The 23,045-nt window shown below is 46.6% G+C and overlaps 1 protein-coding gene across 2 annotated transcripts in view; it reads right to left on the bottom strand.

Annotated features, from left to right (window-relative positions):
- USP48 (ubiquitin specific peptidase 48) overlaps positions 1-23,038 on the bottom strand; it is a 28,746-nt gene extending 5,708 nt beyond the window's left edge. For both annotated transcript variants that reach the window (XM_010577191.1, XM_010577192.1), the window contains exons 1-18: positions 22,882-23,038; positions 22,027-22,147; positions 21,628-21,784; positions 20,606-20,733; positions 19,339-19,463; positions 18,645-18,753; positions 17,217-17,350; positions 16,908-16,990; positions 16,427-16,606; positions 13,938-14,063; positions 11,692-11,841; positions 8,909-9,109; positions 7,373-7,487; positions 7,098-7,228; positions 5,657-5,728; positions 2,524-2,648; positions 2,240-2,362; positions 327-388 (exon numbers count right to left, since the gene is read on the bottom strand). In XM_010577191.1, coding sequence (XP_010575493.1) covers positions 327-388; positions 2,240-2,362; positions 2,524-2,648; positions 5,657-5,728; positions 7,098-7,228; positions 7,373-7,487; positions 8,909-9,109; positions 11,692-11,841; positions 13,938-14,063; positions 16,427-16,606; positions 16,908-16,990; positions 17,217-17,350; positions 18,645-18,753; positions 19,339-19,463; positions 20,606-20,733; positions 21,628-21,784; positions 22,027-22,147; positions 22,882-23,015 — 2,276 coding nt within the window. In that variant the 5' untranslated portion in view covers positions 23,016-23,038. The remainder of the gene's footprint in view (positions 1-326; positions 389-2,239; positions 2,363-2,523; positions 2,649-5,656; positions 5,729-7,097; positions 7,229-7,372; positions 7,488-8,908; positions 9,110-11,691; positions 11,842-13,937; positions 14,064-16,426; positions 16,607-16,907; positions 16,991-17,216; positions 17,351-18,644; positions 18,754-19,338; positions 19,464-20,605; positions 20,734-21,627; positions 21,785-22,026; positions 22,148-22,881) is intronic.
- Between the last annotated feature and the right edge of the window lie 7 nt (positions 23,039-23,045).

Here is a 23,045-nt window from a genome sequence, read left to right as displayed (position 1 = left end):
AGCAGAGATTTCCATCTCCTACCACCAGCAGCCCGTGGAAACAGGATTGAGCGGTGACCTTTGCCTAGGATACAGCTCCAGACAGATGAAAAAACTAATCAGGTTACTATCTAATCCGACCATCTGGTTAAGACACGGTAAACAAGGAAATTCAGTTTCTTACAATGTATTACAACTGATATGAGTCCTGCAAAAATCAGCTTCCTTGTTTCCACAAAGGCAAACTGCAGGTAACTATACACTGCACTGGGACTCAAAAGCAAAATCATTATCTACAGCCGCCCCAAAAAGCAATAAAAAGCACCAAAAACCTCAGGCCAAGTTACCTGACAAATTTCCTCCATTCTTCTACAAAGAACTGCGAAACAATATACAGCTCATCTGTCTCCTGGAGGTGAAAAAAAGAAAAACAAAAAGGATCGTTTTAAATTAATCCAACAATAGAGAAGCAATGACTGTTCAGCTTTTTCTGCAGTGCTTATTCTCTTCGAGACCTCAGCGTTTTTACCATGACAACTCCATCCAAGCGTGCTGGGAAAGCCAAGTAAAATAATTTGGGATCAAGTACTAAGCACTTACATTACTAATCTCGTGTTTATTACAAAGTTAGTTTATCTTTAGATCCCGTTACCTTTAAGTCATAGCAGGAAACGGCCATTTCCCTGGAGCAGCTAAGACTCCCCAGCACTGTGTTTTCTCTCGCTGGGTACTCGGGGTCTAAGGCAGATGTGTCTTTGCACCCCCACGGGTGTGGGGTGAGATCACCCCAACCTGCCTCACTTGCTCCACCCATCAAAATCCAAAAGTTTCTCCTTTTGGCAGCAGCACGGATTCAAAAATATGGCCACGCACCCCCATGAGGCAGAGGTTTTAGAAGAAACCGTTGTTTTCCTGTCCTAACTGATCTGCCATTATATAGTCTGCTCCTGGACAAGAAACCACTAAGATCCTAAGAGCTGGGTGACAAAATCATTTCCATGCTCACCTAGCCTCACCACCTTCCCTAATTCAGATTTAAGGGCTCACTCCATCTTGCTGCAGGAAAATTCAGCACACCTGAGGAATATACATATTTTTAAAATCTCCCTTCATCTCCTCTCGATTAAACCGCTCCACTTATTTTCTTCCCCAAACCTCAACTGTTTGGTATCAGGAAAACTCAAAAAGCTTGAGGAAAAGATCCTCGACTCTTTTATCAGGCTCCCTTGGGAAATTCAAAGACAGCGGAGGATGTAGCCTCGCTGCCTGGAGAGACCCTCATATTTCAAGCAGACCCATGGTGATGGGCTCCAACTTTCCATCACTTACTCCAGCTACCAAAGCAGACCCAACCTACTACCCTTAAATACTGCTGGTAGGGCCTGGCAGCTCTCCAGCTCAGCACAGACCGTTTCCCATTTAAATCCTTTTGGGGCTCCCCAGTTCTGAGACATGGATCTGTATTGACCTCGATATTTATTCATGGCTGGATAAGGCACCCGAGAGCGACAGGCTGCCCTCACACGTACGAGCGACCAAGGCAGACACCTGCCAAAGCAGCTTGGCAGGATCTAAGAGTCAATCACTAATCAGCGCCGCGAGACGTCCAGGAGCCAAGGCATGGAGCCAACAGCTTTTGCCATTTCTTTTGAGCTGCCTCGAAGCCCCAAGAAAGTCCTGGAGAGCTGCATGCTTGTACCGGGGAGAAGCCGGTACGAGAGGTCTTGCACGACCGTCACTCCTATTTGCAGGGCTTCAGCATTTAGGGAAGCTTCGCCTGAGCTCTCAGGACGTAGGAGGATGCTGGAGCACATGTAAATTTTGTCTGACCAGCAGCAATAGCCTGGCCTGCACGAGAAGGCAAACGGGGGGTGGTGGAAAGCTGCCTCCACTGGTACGGCCGCACCGTTTCGGTTCTTCTAGGGGCGGATGTAACCACAGCAGAAATATTGTCACTGCTTATCTAGCTGACTCCTGGCCAGCGACAGCTATGTTGGCACACGAGCCATTCTCGTGTGTCTTTAGCAGGGCTCTGCGCCAGCACAGCTAATCGGGGGAAATCACACCTCGGCACAACACACTTGTAAGCTCCGCTGGCACAGGCTTCCCAGTGCAGGCACAGTCTCACTTGGACTGAGTGAATGATTATCAGGCAGCCTCTCTTGCAGGTGAAATAAAATTTCTTAGAGAGAGGGATAAAAGCTAATAAAAACCTCTCCCAAGCCCTGCTACGTTCTCCTAGTTGCCCTCCTTCCCGTACCTGAGGCCAGCTGCCCAGGCAAGGTCTGCATTTATCGTGAAACAGGTTCTGGAGAGAAGTCTTCTGCTCACTGGCCATCATCTTATGCAGGGCTTCGTTTTCCTCCCCTTCGCGCTCCAAAATCTGCATGAAACAGTTAATTACACCACAGCTTCAGTTCCTAGCTGCTATTAAAGATGACATTACTTTCCTCCACTGCACTGGGTCATATCAAAAAGAAAACTAGAAATATGACCGTCTATTTACGGTCAACAAAAGGGTAATGTTATTTGGCATTCAAATACCTTGCACTGGGAACAGCACTCTTTGTTATTTGGGAATTCAGGGGCCTTTGGAAAATATTGCTTGAGTTTCTCCCAGGCTTCCTTCGAAACCACCCTCCGTTCATTTTCGGATATGCACAGGTCACCTGCAGAGAGAGAGCCAAGAGAAGGGCTTTGCTCTTGACGTGCTCAGCGATGTTTTGCAGCCCTAACTAGATTTAAGAGATTACAGGGTATAAATGTGGGGGAAGATATTCACGCACTTAACAGCCAACACCATGTCAGCAAGAAAGAGCGCAACTAATACACAAAGTCACCTTCAACTCCTTTATAATTTCCTTGTTTAGACAGGAAAAAAAATAATACGACTTTAATTCATATAAACGTCCTTTAGATTTCCAAGCTCATGAACCCAAGCAGCTGATCAAATACAATGGAAAAGCAAGGACAAGCCAAAGAGGGCACGGGACTACTGTTTTCTCATCTTGGCTATCCATAGCTGCATTTTTATGGTGACTCCATTTACCAAGCTGCAGACTAACTCCGTGCCCTATGAAACAGGAGCCAGGTGCTTTCCGCACCCTTGAAAAACAAAATTACTGCTGTATCATCTCAGGGCACACGAAGCCATCTATCCAAGCACCTCAAAATCTGGAAAGGACAGATTCTGCACTCTAGATCTGCTCTGGGGAATAACTGGGGTGTGAAGACCTGAAGCAAGATTTACCAGCTATCCCCCAGACAACTTGCCTGCTGTATTATTTATCCTCATGCTCAAGCAGCTCAAAAAAATCCCCAAGAACGGTTTAGTGCAAGGGAGTTGTCATTTTAGTGACAGCCATAGCAGAAAGGGCACGCTCATGCATTTGGACACCACGCGTGTGCATGACAACACGTGCTCTGGCGGACAAACAAGGCTTGGGAAAACTGAAGAAGGCAAGGGCTCAGGCATCCAACTAGCTGCCTGCTTGCAGGCTTGATGATTGCCAAGGGGAAAACACAACTTCATCTCCCTACAAGACAGCAGCTGGGAAGTCAAGGCATGGCTGTGCTACATGCAGTCGCAGTGAGAAATAAGAGGAACAGTTGGTGCTACACTGAGATGCAAGCCGGATTTGGATGCGGCATGGGAATATTCACGCCTCAATGTGGATTTCACCAGCGAGAGGGAAGCAAAACAGCAACTACGAAGTCATGGTGCTGAGCTGTGTCCAGCAAAGGGCACGATACCTTATTATCTGCTTTTCTATAGCCTGAAGAGCTACAGAAGGAAGACAGGGAGAAAAGGCTCCTTCCTCCCCACCCTCTGGTAGCTCTTTAACATTACAAGCAGCTCCTCAGGCCCACGAACCCGGCAGCTTTCCTTGCTCCAGCCAAGCCTGGATTTCTGCCAGCCCCAAAGGGAAAAAATAGCAACGCTCCCCTCCTGCTTTTCCTCTAATAAACAAAGGTCGGGCTGGACTGCTTTGCTGCAGCACTTGGCCACTTGCTCTTCATCAAATGCGACCAAGTGGCCCAGCTTTACCATATGCAGAGGCAGGACCAGGCTGCTTTCCAGAGCCAGCAAGGATGGGGGAAAAAACCCGAGCTTGTACAAATAAGTGCCTTGACACACTGCATGATTAATGAAAACAGATTAATACACTGTTGAGGGAGAGAGGTGGAAAAATCAGATCTGGGTGTGTGGGGAACAAGTGCTTTGCCATCTGGAAGAAGATGATCCTAACCACTGCTGACCCTGCTTCCCCCTCCCACTGTCCAAGGACATGTTTTGGGCACACACATCAAAAGAAGTCTTAACATGGTATCTGGAAAAAATTATTCACTGGGGTCGGGCAGCTACCAGAGAGCAAGAAATTACAGCAAACATGCAAAGGGACTTCTTAAGGGAACGCCCGGATGGCATTTCTGGAGGCCAGCCAGACCTCACAGATAAAAGTGCTGGCTTTTCCAGAGCCTACGATGAAGGCAGGAACTTCCTTCATGCCAAAATTAAGGCTGTAGGACTGAGACTACAGATTTGCTGATACACTCCCAGAGGGAAATTTTAAAGGTGGAAAGGTTGTTTTCTGACTGGAGGTTAGCTCAAGATGATGAAATCTGACCAGCCAGCAGTCCCCATATTTAAAATTATTCGCTCTGATATGACCCAAAGTCTCAGATCAACTAGCGATTTACCAGCATAATATTTTCAAAGGCCTGTTGGCCTATTTTTGTCATGTCTGGCTACATTAAATGTTTCATCACCACACTGCATGCTTTTATTTAACAGCAGCAGCCTCGTGGCAATGGGAAATACGGCGTTAAAGGCTCTGAAAAACAGCTAATGGCAGTGACAAATGACAAAGTGCTTAAACACTCTGCTTTAAAATGAGGCTTTATCAAGCCATTACTCCACATCCTTGATTAGCCTTGATGACAGGAGATGTGTTGCTAATTTATGGCATGTTTCTTTCTTACTAGGAACAAGATCAAGCATCCCTGGCAGGGAAATTGGTGCCTCCAAACAGGAGCTTACTAGAACAGTTGTGTCTGGGAGCAACATACAAGCTAAAAAAGTGAGATTTAAACAACGGGGTAGCCAAGGATGTAGCTAATGAACCATCACTTAGCAAAACAACTAACATCGGGTCAAAACCTTATGTAAATGGACACCAAAGCACAGCAGGTTGGTAAATCGATATCCTTAGCAGTCACAGCCACTGGCAGATAAGCCCATGTTTCTACAGTTGTTAGGTAAGTGCTCCTGTTTTAATGGATACTCTCAGCTTCTGCCTTGACTGATTTATACCACCTGTTTTCCTCCTAATACTTTCAGAGCTTCCAAGTGGCTGAAGATCCTTGGTGCTGCCCTCACCCCATCACGTTGCTTCACTAGCGAGATGAATGGATGCCCCCCTCTGCAGCCCAGCATCTAAGCATCTCTGCATTTACAACCCTTTCACTGCCTTACAAAACTTGGATTGCACTGTGATAGTGCTTGCAAATAAAACCTCAAAGTTTGAGTGTCAAGAAACACCAGGCAATGAGAATTAAACACATTTCCTCAGTAACTGCTCATGTTGGCCTTAGATGGATCAAAGGCTACAAGGTTAATGTCTTGAGCAGTGAGCAACAACAGATATATTCAGCTCCATCCCCCGTAGAGACTTACCATGGGGGCAAACAATGTCTTCATTAAAATTTAACTCCTCTTCCTCCTCTCTCTTCTCTTCATTTGATTCATCTAATTAAAAAAAAAAAAAAAAAAAAAAAATCAAACAAGAACACTGCACAGAGTTCCCCTCCAAAGGAAAGGAAAAATCTTTGGGGCAAAGGAGCATGGCTGCCTTTCAAATTGTGGCAAAACCCTTAACCCAAAGGAAATTTTGGAAGGAAATTTGTTATTCTCAAATGTCTTGGCCTCTGGGCAAGCGGGATTACAGCCTACAGGCCATGTAGGAGCGCTTTGAAGTGTGTGGAGCACAAGCCCATCCTTTGTGAGATTACAAAGGATGCATTTGTTACAGGCTAAAACACCACAGGGGTTCACTGCTCCCAAAGATCTTGGAGTTTAACCTAAACAGAAGTCTAGGTAAGAGCACAGGGAGCAGAAACCTTCCTGGCAAAACATTAGTCCTCTCTTCGCCTTGAGGATACTGATCTAAAACAGATGCTGCCTGACAAACTAAGGGGGGAGCCTGCCAAGGGTTTGACAAGCCCCACATTAACATATAAATTATAGTTAAGAATCCTAGCTCCATGGACAGAAGCGCTGGCCACTGAATTGGAGCATCATAAACACAATAATGTGTTTAACGACCTGCCTAACGAGCAAGTTGGCTTGTGAGTAATTCAAATGTACTACTGGGAGTTGTGACCTGTTGTGAAACCAAGGTCACCACTGAGGAATGACAAGTTCTCAGTGGAGAAGTACCCTTTTCTCGACGTAAGCTCCACCAACAGCGCCAGCTTATGGATATTATCAGGAGGGCTGTGGTGTTCCAGGAGCCTTCAAGCCCAAGATCAATGCCATTAGCCCATCATCTCCACTTTCATTCAAACAAGCTTCTTGCCCTTAGTTCTGAAACAAAAAGCTCAACAAAATATCCAGTTTCCAAAGGTTTAAAGAGCAGAAGCCAAATTAAAAAAACTCACAAACTCATGATATGGGCACAGAAGAGAGTTCAATTCATGATTTTTCTTCTAGGCTATGTTTTGCCAGTGCTGCTTTACCAGCTGTGCTGTTTCATCCATAGACGTTCACAATAAACATCTTCATCCCTTCCCCAAGGTAATTTTCATGTTTCTTTTTCCCCTGCGCTCTCTCATTCAGATAAAAGCAGATGAAAAGATCATGTGTCTGGGGCCGTAATTTTACACAGCTTTGCAAGACTACTTATTACCTCATCTTCTTCTCCATGTACAAAGATCACCCAGCAGTTTTGAAGCTTATCAAATAAAAAGCTCTTTAAATGAAGGAGCTTTTTATTTGATTTATTATCCTTCCCTCCCTACTCACACAAGGGAAGCAAAACAGCTACAGGAACACCTGACGTGTCTTTTGTTAGGAGGTATCGGTCGGAGCTGGTGGGTCTCTACAGCAGCAGAACTACCTTTGTTTTGTGCATTTCCATTCATTTTTCCATTACTGTGCTCTGTGTCTTCATCTTGTTCATTTAATTGCTCCAGAGCCAACTGACGCCAGCTCCGCAAGGACGCCTTTCCAACCCAAAACCCATCGTTCCTGCAGAGAGAGCATAGCGTTGGCAATGTGAATCACAACTCTGTTCTCCTTCGGAGCCCAAGCAGTAAAATCGTTAGGAAAAAGCTATTTAAGCACTTCTAAAAAAATCTCTGACAATGTTTGAAAGCATTGGGACTTACATACCCCTTGACTGTTATCTTCAGCAAGTTTGTAACAGTTTTGTAGTCTTCGTTTAACTGGTTTTTCAGTCGCAGGATTCGACACCTTTCTACCACGCAGTCCTTGCAAAGTGCTTTGACTGGGGGGGGGAGAGGGCAGAGAAAGAAACACAATTTATTGCACACATGGCTGAGCTTCTCACTGGTTTGAACATGCTCAGACAGGTATGTACCAACTACCCTGCCTCATGACCGAAGATTTCACATGTAAATGAGGAGATCTCTGGGGTTACTGCCACATCGTACCACATTTGAAGCTTAAATAAGCATAAAACGCTTCAGATGAGGTGCAATCTGTTCTGCCAGCTTCACAGCTTTCCGCCGCTGGTATCAACAGTTTGCAATTACAGCTGCAAGCCAGGTCACACCAACACACAGCCACACGAGTCAGAAGGCAGGACAGTTTAGGCATATGCAAGGAAAAAAAAAAAAAACCAACAAAAAACTATCATGGCACTTTACCAGTTAAACCCAGAAAAAAACCCAACCCTCCTGCAAAGCTACATTGGGCCAACAGGAATGGAAATCCTATAACCAGGCATATATTTTCATCTGGGAGCAAGCGGGTCGCATCCAAGGAAGCAAGTCGGAGAATGCAGTGCATCCGATCCATCCCTTCCAGCCGTACTCAACAAAAAAATCCTGCAGGCGATCTTCCAGTTGACTAATAAACGTTGGCCTGTTTTTTTTTTTACAAAGGCTGCCTGCGTCACAGCAGTTTCTGCTGGTTGCATTTCTTCCCTATAAGCTCCTAGCAGGAGCTGAGCTAATTTGGTCTCAGTGGGAGTTATTGAGCTCCTTTATAAAAGAAACTAAGCCTGGGGCTTGATTAAGGGATGCCCAAAGACTGTAGGGGCTAGGCTGACCCCAAAAATCAAAACGCATGACAGATGTGTGCAACACAAGCAAATAGGCTACCAGGTACATGCTTCCCTTGGGTGAGACAGCTCAGGACAGTCTAAAGGTGAAAGACAGTAACTAATTTTCTTGGCCCGTGCACATCCACGCTGCTCCAGAGCACAGGCTGCCGGCAAGAGGCAGCACAGATCCACATGCTCCACAAAATGCTGCCCACACAGGATCTGTAGGTGCTGCAGGCATGGAAAATAATTTTCAAAAGTCTGGGGGGCTGCATGTGCAAGTTTTGTTATTTTCTAGAATCAGCTCCATAAAACCTTCAAAGTATTATGTTTTCTAACCTAATGCACCATTGCTGTCTCAGAAATTCCTCCAAGCTCAACTCTTCCTAGACAGAGCAGAACTCAGGTATGAAACAGACCCTGCAATCAGACTAACTGTATGTTTGAATGCTAATGTAATTAAGTGATATTAAAAAAAACCACCCAGAAATAACAGCGCAGCACAAAAGCTATGCGCAGAAATAAAGTTACAATGATAAAGGATGGCTCAAAATGAGGCTGGGACCAGAACAAGGCTCTAAAACACGTTCAGCACATGAGAACATGACTTGGAGAGGGCATTGTCTAGCCCGACACCTTACCGTTCAGCCGGGGCCCTCCTCCGTATCTCCTGTAGAAGAAGTCAGCCACATACTCTGATATCCTTTTCATAATGGATATTTTATCTGGATGGAGTTTGCCATGTGAGCACAGGCAGGCTGTGTTATCTATAGGTTTTGGAGGAGTAGACTCATCCAGCCATTTCTGCAGCCATTCGAGAGAGATGAAGTCGTATGGGGAACCTAGAAGGAGAAAAAACACAAAAAGAAACAAGCCCGTACATCTCAGCTAATACACAATACAGCAGATGGTATTTTATAATTACTCTGATATTCAACGGTACTTTTAAAAATTAACAGGCTACCAGTGTTGATTAAACCTCTGCGGTACAAGTTTTCAAACATCCGATACAGCTTTCCCTGTCCAATTCTCATCTCTGTAACACACATTTAGAAGACAGGAGCTATGTGAAATTAAGATATGCAAGAACAAGTGGTCATTTCAAATTCAAGCAATCAATATAAAACAGTGGAGCACTCCAAGTAGGAAGGGGAGTGCTTTCAGACTGCTAAACCTTTAGGGGCTTATTGGACAGTAGTCAAGGAAAGGGGAAGGTTTTCCTATTGTCCATCGAGGGACAGATATAATACTTAAATTATGATCATACATTAAAGGCTCTTTCTATAACGAGCGAGCTCATCGGCATAAATTGAAAAATAAAAGGCAACAACAGCAAAGAGACAAGGTCAGTGTTCGCCCTGTCCCTTTGGCGCCCCAAATTTCTCTGTTATTCTGGGCTGCTCTTACAACTCCGGATGAGAAACACTCGCACATTTTAAGATTCACAGTACAAATGGAAACTTGTTCAGATTTTTTAGCGCGAGCATGATTTTTTTTTTGTTGTTAAATAGAGCAGCAGACTCGCCCTTGTTTGCTAAAGGAGAAACACCTCACACACAGCCAAGGTTCAGGAGCAGGTCAGCATCTGTGTGAGCAGCGAAATAGCTTTGAGTGAAACCCCTGCACCTTGCAACTGAGACCCAGTACTGCTGTGGAAACCCTTCTGCGAGATGACTGGGAAATTTGGAGGAAATTACACCCTTTCTGCTGATGCTAGGAAGGCAGCTCTGAAACTGAGCGGAAACATAGTTGTTAGTTACATTTATCAAATTAACACAAATCCTTAATGTTTCACATGAAGGAGCAACACAGAAGCTACAGGAAAATACTTTGCCTTCCAGCCTGCACTGGAGCTTTGCAAAGCCAGGCTTCAAAATCTCTTCTCCTCTGCAGCCTAAATCAGCAGTATTTTCATCTTACACAACGCCATCAGAGATACACAGCCATGACCTCCAGAGAATTGCAACGCTGTCAGAAATGGTTTGCTAGTTTGGGATGAAAGCTGCTTCCCCCGGAAAGTACGTTTTTCTGGGACAGGCTACACAAAGCTGGCAGAAAATGTGTCTGCACAGCTGCAGAGAGTCCCGAGCTCCTGTGGGATCGGACCCAGAACAGCTCTGGGATAACACTGCCTCCAGCTGTGCTAGCAAACTCCTGTGCCCAGGTGCCCAGCAGCAGGTAGTGGGTGCCCTCAGGGCAGTGCTTCAGGTCCTGCCATCTTCAAATTGGGGCAAAAGAGCTCTACCTGCACCTGCAAAAAAAATATCTTTTTGAGATTTATTCCTCTGTCATGTTAGAAATGCCAAGAGCGAGCTATTCTGTTTCTGCTAAGGGGGACAGAAAACACACTGGAGTTGTGCTTGCTGCTCCTTTTTAATGGTGACTCACGGCAGATTCATACCTCCACCGCAACTTTGATTTAACAGTGACATTTTAACACCACTCAGACTTGCGGGGACTTGGCAAGATAAGCTGCAACACCCTCCCGTTCGTGAGTTAAGCGCCCGTTGTCTGCAAACCCGACTTCATAAATTGAAGAGGCAGACATTTATGGGAGCTAAGGAGCCTGCTGTTCGGCTGCTTGAATCTTGCTGATGGTTCTGAGCATCGACCAATGAATATTAGAAGCTAAACATCAAATTGTCTAAGAGGCTACACAATTAAACACATTTTAAAGTCTTTAATTACAAATTTCCTGGAGATTTTAGGAGATGCACACAGTGGAGAGAAATCCTCCATGCTGAATGGACAGAGCAAGTGCCCCTATGTTTGTTTTGAGGGAGATAGGAGAGAAAAACAAGGGGGGGAATAAAAATCCTTGTGCTCAGACATGCTAAGGCGACAAGGCACAAGGAGTAGTAGGAAAGGATTAACCCCAGTCACTCATCAGACGGACTATGAAGCTTAGACATGGGGCTTGCACTGGCAGAGATGAATCAAATAATTTTCTGCTGGAGGTCAGGCATTCTTGTACCCTGTTACCTGCTGATTAATTCAGATCCACAGCTCCCAAACTTGCTGTGAGTTGGCAATTTGAGACCAGCCAGTTATTCTGCCTCAATGCTACTAACCGCTAACGAGACGAGCTGCTCATCGGGCAGAAGAAAACAGTCACAATGCATGGAAGCACACAGGAGACTGACTGATGGGGAAGGAGCAAGAGGGAATTAGCGATGCCAGAGGCCATGAGAATGAGCAAAAAAGGAGAAAAATAGGTTAAGGCAGAAAAACAAGAGAGGGAAAGCAAATCCTAAGCATGCACACAGCAACAATAGACAGTGATCGCTTTCCTCTTCAAGAGGGCTACAGCTAATGCCTTCCAGCGAAGCATTCAGGCCACAGAAGCGAGTTGTGGGTTAGCTATAAAACATTACTAATCTTAACAATGGTCTACTACAAAATACTACCACAATATCTTACAGACCAGCTTCAGCGGGTAACCTTTTGTAGAGCTCCTTCACCTCTTCGTGTTTGATTTTGCCTCTGGCCACGCTCTGTTTGCGCATCTCGGCCATTTCGTTGCACCACTCCTCAAACTTGCAGTTATCACGCTCTACCAGCTCCTGCAGAAAAGCTGTTGGGAAAGAAAAAAAAGCATTCATTTCAAGGAAAAATACCAATTACATTAATTATTCCTGCGATTGGTTATCTGGGGATAACAAGCAAGCCTAAAAATTCCCCTACACAGGTACCAACACGAGGTCTTTCCAAAAGCCAAGCACATGGACATTGCTCTCTCCAATGTTTATGGTTGTAGATGATTAAATGCAACTGTCCTGTGCAATACAACAGCGCCCAAGAAAATAATTTACTCGGAGTTGGTTGCTGTGTTAAGAGAAATCCTTTGCTTGCTAACAACCCTACACCAAGTGCTGGCAGTCGCACAAAGTGCAATGGTGTTTGGTGAGAGGCTGCAGAGCCGAAGCACTGCAGGACACTTTGCTGCCTGCTTCAATCCCTCCCTGCTATTCCTCTTGCTCCAGCCATTTCTCTGCCTCCCACCGAGAGCAGCTCCTCTCTGCTGCCAAGGACCCATCATTCCCAGGGGAGAAGCAAAAGCTTTTCACCCTACAGATACACTTGAAGCCTGTCCCGACGTGCAGCCCCACAAGTACGCATGATCTCAGCGAGAAGGGTCTAGCAGGCTGCAAACCCAAGGGCAAAAAGCCCTCAGGAGATGGGAGATAAGCCAGGGAAGATCCTGGTGTCAACAGAAAAGTGAGGGAAATGGGAAATGGGAATATTTGCTGTCGCTGGTGGAAAAAACCCAAACAAACCAAACCTCAGCAAGGGGAAAAAAGAAGATAAAACACTTCCCTCGCAGGGCTGGTGTAAGGCAGGGCAAAAGCACTGCTTATCTGAAGTCTTTTCCTATTTAGCAGTATTTTGAAGAGCTAAAATATTTCCAGAAAGGTTAACGCTTGTGCTGCCAGAGAGCACAATATCTGACTTGGGAGAATAGACAGTATTAAAAGACAACTAGCTTGATGCCCTCGAGGTCAGAGCCAAGTTACATCTCTCCACCGTCCTGGAAAAGCCGCTTTTAACAGCATCAAAGCAAAATGCCTCAAATTTACAGTTGCATGAAACCTCCCCACAACCGCACGGCTCGACTGCTGCCCTTCGCTCCCTGTTCCCTGGCAGGCTTCCATGTGAAACAAAGGCAACCGCGGGGCTGCGCAGGAATTTGGAGCTGGGTGGAGAGGCTTTTGCCGAGTTATTGTTTTGGGCAGAGGGGTAGGAGGAAAGGGAGCGCAAGAGAGCCAAGACTGAAAATGCAGATCTGAGGTAGGAATTAGCACTAACTCCCAAAGCTGTGTGGCTCAGAGGGTGGGTTTTAGTGGTGGTGGGGCTGGAAAAGGTTTGGTGCTGTTATTAGGGGAGAAAAAGCTGTACAATTTACCCCCTCCATATCCAGACATCCTGAACAAACAGCAGAGGTCCAAAGGGGATACGCCACCTCCGCTGTCCCCGCTTCACAGAAGAGGGAAGAAGGTAGAACACACCTCCATCCCCAACAGCACCAGGGGCCTAATTAATATTTCTAATCAAGTAGCACGCAAACATGAAGCATCATTAAATCCACAGGCCAAACCTACAGGGATTTCTGCCACCCCCAGTAATTCTAAAGCAAGACACGAACGCGCTCATACAAAACTCCTGTTAAGGTCTTGCATCCTCTTATTTTCATGCCGTTTATTCTCAATATGGCAAAGATTAAGCACTCACAGAAGAAACCTGACATCTGTCAGGATTATTCACCTCCACCACAGTACATGCACTGTCGATGACATTTAATCACGCTGTTCTCCTTTGCCTTCAGGAACCTGAGCGGTTCCTGCGGGATCCTGGCTGCGAATCCCAATGCTCCCGCTGCCGCACGCAGCTCCCAGCCAGATGATCTCCTCCTAACCCCTTCCCATCTCATCTCGCTGGTTAAGGTAGCGAGGTCTGAGCAGACACAGGGGTGGGATCATCAGGCTAATCTTAATTTAAGTGCTAGGAAAGCCCAGGGGTTTCACTGGTCATGACACTAAGTTGCCATATGGCACCTTTGGGGGCTCATGGACAGCGGTCACAAAAGGGGCTTCAAGCAAAACCCCGACTCCTGGCCCACCTGGAGCATCACAGGATGAGACGGAGAGGCCAAGAGAGTCAAAGCTCACTTACCTGGTACTTCGATTGTCAGAGATTTCTCCCGGGTTTGCAGCCTGTATACCAGCATGTAAGCATTGCGTGAGCAGTGAGTCCCTTTCCCGCACTTAGGTTTACGAGTCTGGGATTTAGAAGGTTCCGCTGTGGTACAGAAGGCAAAACATAATAAACACACAAGCTCACTTACTGACTCTCTGTTAACGGGACGAGTTTGCCACCTAGCCGGCTTCCCTCTCTCTGCTGCGCTCTGCCAGGCCTCTTTTTGCCAAGCACTGGGCTTGCCATGAGCCAAAAATTCTATCCCAAAGCAAGACCCAAATCCCTCTGGCATTTCTGGAGGCAGGGTAATTCAAAGGGACTAAAATTAGGAGTCTGCTCTGAACCACAATTCTGCACGAGCCTTTCTTCTCTCCCCAATTAAACCTCACTGAGCCAAAAGTAGCTCTTGCAAAAACATCCTTTCTCCCCTCTGCCTCTTGTTCTGGTGTCATGACACCAAAGAACAGAGACAAACCCTCAGAGAAAATCTTATTTACAGGTGATTATGTATGAAAAAACACATGCCCTTCTGTTGATCAACAAAGCTTTCAGGGAGGGAACAGCCACAGAAACAGTCAATTCAGAGCAGCTGGTGGTGCGATGTAAACTCGTGTTGCAAGAGTTGCCATTTCCAGACAGACTGCCAGGCAAGGAAAAAACACTTACCTACAGCTGCAGCTTCAAAAAAATCAACCAGGTTTTTTATTAAAAAAAATAAAGGAACAACCCTCCATGGATCAAACTCTAAATGGAACACTGAAATATTAAGGAAAGTGTGTGTCTTTCCAAAATTCTGGAAAAATTCACATGCCTCTCCCACCACACCATCCAGAGGACTTCCTAGACACTCTTTATTTGCATTTTCTCCAAATATTTTCTAAATTGTTCCCATCTGCGTGGCCAGGCCACAGGACTCTCCCCACAGCAGACCTCTGTTTTACGTTACCGACCTTCTCCTGGTGTTGCATGCATTTTTAACAAAGAAGAGTCTCAGTTTTGCTTGGAGTAGGCAAATAACATCAGCACTTGATAAAAAGTGCTTGATAAAAGACTCCCAGCCTGCAGAGGCTTCTAAACACACTTTACTTATATTCTTCAAGCAGCCTTGTATTTCAGCAAGAATACTTACTTCCGGTTAAGCATAAACCTTTACAAGACCAAGGCCACAGCAGATTATTTACATCTTATTTTGCTACACTGGGTAACTTGGGAGATTAAAAAGAAAGGCTGAGAAGTTCTTATTTCCTTTCAGGGCTTATTTTTCTATCTTACACCACTAGATGTCTAGCCAGCTTTACAATCTAGTTGCAACCAAGCAGCCGGCAAACATTAACAGGATGACAAAGCTGCTCCGGTGGCAGCCAGCGTTTATATACATCGTGATGAAACGCAAGAAAGTGTTTACTAGCAAGAGAGCTGAAAATAAAGCAGCATCACAAAGATGCATGCATGGAAGGAAATGGGAGAGGGAAGCTAATGCCCCATGACTGCTCGAGGGCATGCTCAGGCTGACATGGCTTTACAACAAACTAAGGGAGCAAATACATCTGAGGGTGTCTTTTCATTACTCTGTTACTTAAGGATCCTTTAAAGAAAGGCAACATTTCATAAAGTCCAATTGCAGCAAAGCATGAGCATCCTGGTGGGCTAGTGTTTCTTGGAATGGGTTGCTTGCACTGTAAGTGCAATTTCTGGCACTAACTTCCCCTTTTCCAGATACTGCAAAGCATCCTGTGCTAAGGAATGCTGAGTGACTGCAAAACTGAGCACTCAAAATGCCAATTTAATGCTGAACCACTCCTATATATTGACCCGCAGACCAAGAAACTTGCAGGTCCAGCCTCAGCCCAAGCTCTCCAATAAATCAAGACCCTGTGCTGTCCAGGGAAGATGGTTATCTGGGGCAGTACTGGGACACCGGCGCAAGGTGAGACAACAATGGTAAAACAGAAGAGTGCGAAGAACTAAAAAGTGCAAAGTAAACTGGCAGTTTTAGCTTCCAAGCCGTTATTTGGATCAAGAGTTTTTACGAAGACTCTTTATAGCCTCTAAGTAAAACACTTCGGTGGAAATAAAAACATAACGCGTTAAGGAAACTGAAAGTAATCTTGTTATCTGTTCCTAAGCCTCCTTTTGCACACTGGCCAAGGAAGTGGCAACTTGCCTGTTTCATCCCGATAGGCAACTGCTGCCTGAGTTATCAGCATCTTATCTGCCATGTGGCAGGCAAGAGAAATACTAGAGAAACCGATCACGAGGTGTGCATAAACACTCACACAGGGCTGAAATGAAGAAAATCTGGCTGCAATTAACAGAATTGCCGTTTCACACGTTACTCCCAAGCTGTGACAGCATGCGTAGGAGCACTTTTGTTTTAAGAGTAACAGGGCCTCCACATATTCAGCCTCCGTGTTTTTGGTGAAAAGAGTTATTTTAAAAGGGCACTCACAACTTAAAGGTTTTACCTAGATCTTCCTCAATCCCCAACTGCAGTTTCTTCCCCTCCATCTTTTCTATGTCTTCATCATTAAACTTGTACCACTCCCCCGTCTGTGGATCCTTCACATGGGCAATGTAGTGCCCGGAGTATGCGCTCACACCTCGGTGTATGAGGACAGCACTAAGTTCATACACGTAGACACCATCTGGAAGGGAAGCAGCAGTTACACAGTGCTCTAGATGAAACAGTGCAGATCTTTTCTTTCCAAGCGCTTAACGTTTTCGCAAGGCAGCAGACAAAGACTGCACTTGAACTTGAATCTCTCCAAGACCTCACTAAGTAGGTTGTGGCTTCCACAACCCACTTAGCAAGGCGGTTATTTGAAATGCAGGCTTCAAACAACTCTTGACGTAATTTTCCATCAAAAAGGGAATTCAGAGGAGATCTCCTCTCATCTGCCAAGGGGCAGTGGGTGAAGTTAACAAAACACAGTGCACAGAACTCACTTTTTTGTTCCATGAAAGGCTCCATGTCAAGCAGCTCAGAGAAGCCGATGTAGGTGTTCAGCTTTTTCTTATGGCCAGTTTGTCTGTACAGAGACAAAGCTTCGGTTCAGGGGACAGCAATAACAGTTCACAACTCAAAATAACTCCCCTTGAAACCCACCGAACATCCCCAGAGAAGCTTACGCACGCACTCAATCCTCAATCTCTCAAATTAATGCAGAAAGAGCAGAGCAGATGACTTCCCAAACAGCTTCCATGCAACCCAGGGTGCTCCCATTTCTACAGCATGCGCTCCAGTGAGAGGCTTACCTGTCAAACACGAAACGCATCAGCTGCAGGTTGAGTGTGCAGGGAAGACTTAGCAGCCTGATCTTCCTCGTGGCATTCTGCTTACTCTGACAAGTTTCGCAAAAATAACGATTGTCCCCTTCTAATTTTTCTTCCTAGCGGGGAGGGGAGGCAGAAAAAAAGGTCTTGAGAACAGGTGACCACTGAAAAGTCAACCAGTCCCAGCTACTCAACAGCTGGAGACTGAAAAACACCAAAGTTGTTTTAACCATTTAAGTCCCTACCAAGCTGCTTTCCAGAATCATCTCTTAGTTAAAAATGCATGCTAATAAATGCGCTTTACAGCATGGCCATAGTAGGCTGCTCTCACTTGAAGGAAAATTTCAGACTGAATCAAGCCCCATTCCTAGTTCTCAGGTCACTTACAAGACTGTCAAGTTTTCTCCCTGCTTGACTGAGTTGGTTTATACCAATGAGGGCTATGGAAAAAGAAAATAATTAAATCACCCTTTTACGAGCTCACATGGACCGAGTTAATGTAAAGCCACATTTTAGCCTGGAAACTACAATCCTCTTATGCCCAGCAACACTAACATCACTACATAAGAGTTATTGTCCACGCCCAAGTAGATCCAATAGCAGGATTAGGCCAGAGGAGAACTCCAACTGCCCTAAACAAGGTCACCCGGTTGTTTCATTTGAAGGAGGAGCAGACAAACTTGAAAGTTCACTGTTTCAGGATTTTAATGCACATACACAAACCAGTCTTTTTTCATAGCAGACCTTCCGCAAGCAGAGTGACCGGTTTGCTGAGTGCATCAGTGAAGCTGCTGCCCAACAGCCAGACAGGTGAGGTACAGAGTCACGTTTCAGGTTAGCTCTGTCCCAAATATTTGTAGTTGAATCCACACCTCGAATCTTTAACATGCCAGATCTTAACTTAAGATCTAGGCAAATTTTCAAGTCGAATTAAGAGCACTTGCAGCTGTTCCCCCAGCTATTCCCAGCCCTCCCTAGTATTTTTGAGAGCACTTTAGAGCAGGGAATGTCTCCTGTTGCTATGCAGATGAGCACCGATATAGAAAACACAAAAAGCAGCCATTCTCCCAGTGCTATCCATGACAAAGTATGCAGGGACTTTTTGTCAGACTTTAAGGACTTTTTCCCAACTTTGCTGGGAAAGTATTTTAACTAAACGTGCGACTTTCAAGTGCTCTTTAAAGCCGTAATATGTACATGTCCTATGCTCTGGTCCGAGCCACTCCTTGCTGGCATGACTCAATCCTCATTTTCTGAGTCCACAGAAAAAAAACATTTCCTTTTGGATGCATCTCACCGAGACAACTCAGTTGCTTTGCTCTGATACCGACCTCAAAGGCTGTTAATTGAAGGAAGGAATTAAAATACTTTGCTAAGAATAGCAGGACTCAAAGAACAACATGCTTATACCTTAAGAAATTCCGTTATACAGTCAGTCAACTGCTTGTGCCCTTGGATGTTTAACTCCAGTTCGTAAAATTTAGACACAAGTTTGGACTCCCTGCCACACTGGTTGCAGCTAGGATTAAAAAAAAAAAGACAAAAACACATGAGGACAGTTCACTGGTTCCTGTGTCTGAACTCCCCAGCCCCTAGTAAAATACTCCTTGAGCTATAAAACCAGGAGAAAAAGTTAAGTCAGAGTTAATGCGGATCACACCCCTACACCACAAAAACTCTGCAACAAGGTGTAAACAGGATAATAGCATCTACCAGGAAAAACAGGAGCACCTGCTTGCAACTTGCATACACCATTTTATATCATTTTTGAGGTGACATCCACAGCTCTGAGAATGCAGGAATGAAAATACAACACCCGAGTACACTATTTTCTGGGTGCAGGACTTTACGTTCCATTAACTCACTTGCAGGTTTAATTGGTAAATTTTCATTAAAGGATTAAAAGCAGCTGGAGAACTGCAACACCACCATGTGCACAGAATCAGGAAACCTAAAAGCTAAAAACCTCTCACGAAATGTTTTGGCAGAAGCTTACCTGCCTGTTCCAGTTGTTAGGAGGGATCTTCCCCCCCGGCTCAACTACTTCTAAAATGTTTAAATATTTAATTTACAGAAAGGTTCTTCCCAAAGACCAAATACTTACACCGTGACATAGGCGTACTCTCCACAGAACTGCTTTTGCACTATGTTTCGAACATCTGGGTTTTTTTGTTTGGATAAAGTGTCTTCCAGCAGTGACATGAACAGCTTTGAAAACTCCTGGGCATCCTAGAAGAGAAAGCCAAGTCCATTAACAATACACCACAGCACAAAGCCCAATCACAACCTTGTCACTAATTTACGGCAAATTACTCAGAGCCCTACACACAGGCTGCACAGAGACTCCAGTGTGTACTGAATAGAAAAAAGACCAGTCGGCAGAACTAAAGAAAAAGAGGAATTTGTCTAAAAGGAGCGCGAGGCCACCAGCGTGAGACCACGGCGTGAGTTAACTTGGCTCCCGGCCAGCCGCACCGGGTGGTTTGACTTCTGCCCCGCTCCTTGCAGGGCTCTGGAAGGAAAAAAAACCTCCTGCAGAGCTTTCTATCCCATTAATGCTCATTTTTCAAAGCTCGGCATGCAATACAAGCTGTCCCTGCTTGCATTGTAGGTGAGAAGAAAAATAAAAACACCCCAAAAATAAGAAGCTGCCCTGTAGATTCATCCCTTCCTGCCAGGCTTGGGAGCTTCCCCACACTCATCTCAGGGCCTTCCTCTCCCACCCTGGCTCTCCTTTGCTCTCCCCTATGGAAAACAAAAGGGCTTTGGCTCCTCCCAGCTGTCCTTTAGTATCCCTGGTCGGTAGTGACTGCTTCCTTCCCCTCCCGCATCCTACTGAGGAAACGCACGCCGGCGCTCGGGCTCTTCCTCTTCCCAAAGTGCATTTTCAAGCCGTGCCCTTCTCCTGAGCCAGCTTTGGCAAAAGCCCCACAGGATCTGTCTGTGGCACTCACCCCTCTCTAACCATGCTTTCTCTGCCTCGCATGCTCACATTGGACCTTGGCTGGCTCCTGGTGACCCGACCAAATGCCTTCTTGCCCTGTGAGGGCCCTTCAACCCCTGCTGCACTACCTACCCGGGAGGAGCAGCCCATAAAGCACCTGCAAAAAGACCCTCACAGCAGCTTCAGCTCCCACCCCACACAGTGCTGGGGTCGATCAGGCACTAACAAAGCTCCTTGTCCCCATCCCATCACTCCCTGGGCTCCTCCTGATCTCCCACACCGATGGGAAGGGCCCAGAGCACCGCTTCTCCCTTTGTGTTTGTACCAAGCAGCAGAACCCAGCTTGGAGATGCTAAAATAACATAAAATGGCAGTTTCATGCTGCTTTAAAGAGGATAATTACTTGAGGGGCATGCCTCAAACCTACCTGCTGCTGTCCCGTGTCCAAGCCCAGCGCTTTAACGAAGCCAGAGGGATCAATGTATCGCCTTTTGCTGTTCTGCAGCAAGGCGAACAAGTACTGAAGGTGTTCACAAATGGTCTGAGGCTCATAGTCTATTAAAAACAACAAGTTGCACAAGTTACAGCAAGTCATTCAAGGCAAGAGATAATTGTTCCAAGTAATTTGCTTGTTCTTTCTTTGTACGGGTAAATTTAATGATTAGAAATGATATGATTTTTAAAAGCTGTTTTAAATTATCATGAGAACCAAAGCGGTTCATGTCTCTGATGAGAGCGAAGTCCCAGTGTGGGCCAGGTATCATGGAATCAGTCAGGTTGGAAAAGACCCTAAAAATCAAGTCCAACCATAAACATCCCACAATGCCTAGTGCAAGCTGTGAGCGAACAGTTTAAGCAGTGTGCGCTGATTACCCTGTAGCAACAGCTTCTTTTTTACCCTAAATGGTGAGACATCATTTAAAAATGCCATAAAAACAGGAACAGAAGTAATCAGGAAGCTGCCTGACCCAGAGTGCACCTATAGCAACATACCATACATGAAGGTATGTCACCTGAGCCTGTCGCATCTGCTGTGAGGGCACTGGGAGTCTCATTTGTATCGGGGACCTAAATTTTCGCCCTCCCATGGGACAAGTGCAGCTCCACGGTAGTGCAGATCAGCCCCAACCCACGTGCTTCCACCCCCAGCACCATAATTAAGCTGGGAAACAGTGTGGGAAGCAGCCCGGCGAGAAATGAACCCAAATCTGATTTTTCAACCAGATCGGGATCACTCTGATTTAAGAAATAACTTGAGTAAAGGACAGTTTATTCCTAAAAGCCAGGTGATAGACTCAAAAACAATGGTATGGAGATTGGACAAGTGGTTGGAGCTTCACCTATAGATTCTCCCAATAAATGTTATCCCAAAGCCGACGCCAGCGTGTAAAATTTTAGGAGAAAACGAGCAAAACCATTCCCGTTCACAGCAGATGACCTTCCACCCACCTTTGTCTTTCGGGATGCCCTCTCCGGCCACATACTCGCTGCAGGTGCTGGGACACAAATAGAGAGCTTGCCGGAGCTCCAAGTTAAGAAACCACATCTGCAAGAAAGTGTTCACGTAGCACGTGGCGCCGAGGTTCGTTAAGCCCACAAATGCATTCTGGTGTAAGAGAGAAAGCAACAGTCATCACTCGCCACTGCAGAGGAGCAAGCAGAAATCCAGCAGTTGGAGCAGCCACTTTACGGCTGTTTGTTGGGAAAACACCGCTCCGGCATCGTACAAACAGCCGCATCCCAAATTCCCGGGCTACACAGGGACATGAGGTGTCACCTCCCCTTGTCCCCATCATCCCTGGGGGACCAGGAAGGGCAGAGGATGATTTTTGGGAGAGAGGGGACTACCTTCTTGCGACGCTCGCAGTTGGGGTCATCGATGTTGTGGAAGCTGTTCTCGTCTATCTCGCCCAGCCAGACGTGCTCCCCGATGCCCACCAGGCAGTTGGGGTTCCCCCGGCAGTTCCTCCTGTAGAATCAGCACCCACCCTGTCACCCCTGCAGAAGGGACACTGCTGTCCCTTGGAGGGTGGGTGTGTGACCATGGGGGATAAGAACAACAAGGGGGACCCCATAATGCTAAACAGAGTGAATAAGATGGGACAGGGGTCCCCCACACCCCCTAAAAATGGTGGCTAGGGAAGAACAAGGAAACACCAAGGGATGGAGAACCAGAGGGAAGAAAAAAGGGGGACCCCAGGGAAGAGTACAGGACCTGGGGGGTGGGGGGGTGTCCCTGTATCTGGGGAGCCAGGCAGGGAGAGGGGTCACCCACAACCCTGGGGGGGGTGTCCCTGTGTCTGGGAAGCCAGGCAGGAAGAGGGGTCCCCCACAACCCTGGAGAGGGTCCCTGTATCTGGGAAGCCAAGCAGGGAGAGGGGTCCCCCACAACCCCAGGGAATGGGAGTCCCAAAAAAGGGAAGGGGGGGCAGGGGGGTCCCCATCGACCCTGAGGGACCCAGAAAACCCACAGTGCTTCCCCAACCTCATGGGAGGGAGGAGGAACGTGAAGTTCCCCCCCGCCCCGGGAGGTGAGGAGCCCAGAGAAGGGAAAGGGGGACCACCCAGACCCCACATAAGGGGGGGGAAGGGAGGAAGTTTGGGGTCCCCTGCAGCCCCGAGGGACCAGGTACGGGGCGAGGAGGAAGCAGAGGGCCGCCCCGGGAGGGGAGAGGGCCCGGGGTGGGGGGTCCCGGGCGGTACCGGCAGGCTCCGCGCTGGCAGGGCTCCAGCCCGACGCGGTAGGCCGCTTCGATGTGCTCCTGCGCCACCGCCTCGGGCGGCACCGTCTCGGTCCAACGCCACGCCGCCTTCTCCAGCTGCAACCGCGGCGCCATCGCCGCCGACCCCCCCCACCCCCCCCCCCC

This window comes from Haliaeetus leucocephalus, unplaced genomic scaffold, assembly GCF_000737465.1.
Source record: "Haliaeetus leucocephalus isolate CR32 unplaced genomic scaffold, Haliaeetus_leucocephalus-4.0 Scaffold556, whole genome shotgun sequence".
Classification (NCBI taxonomy): domain Eukaryota; kingdom Metazoa; phylum Chordata; class Aves; order Accipitriformes; family Accipitridae; genus Haliaeetus; species Haliaeetus leucocephalus.
This window is presented reverse-complemented; position numbering and strand designations above follow the sequence as displayed.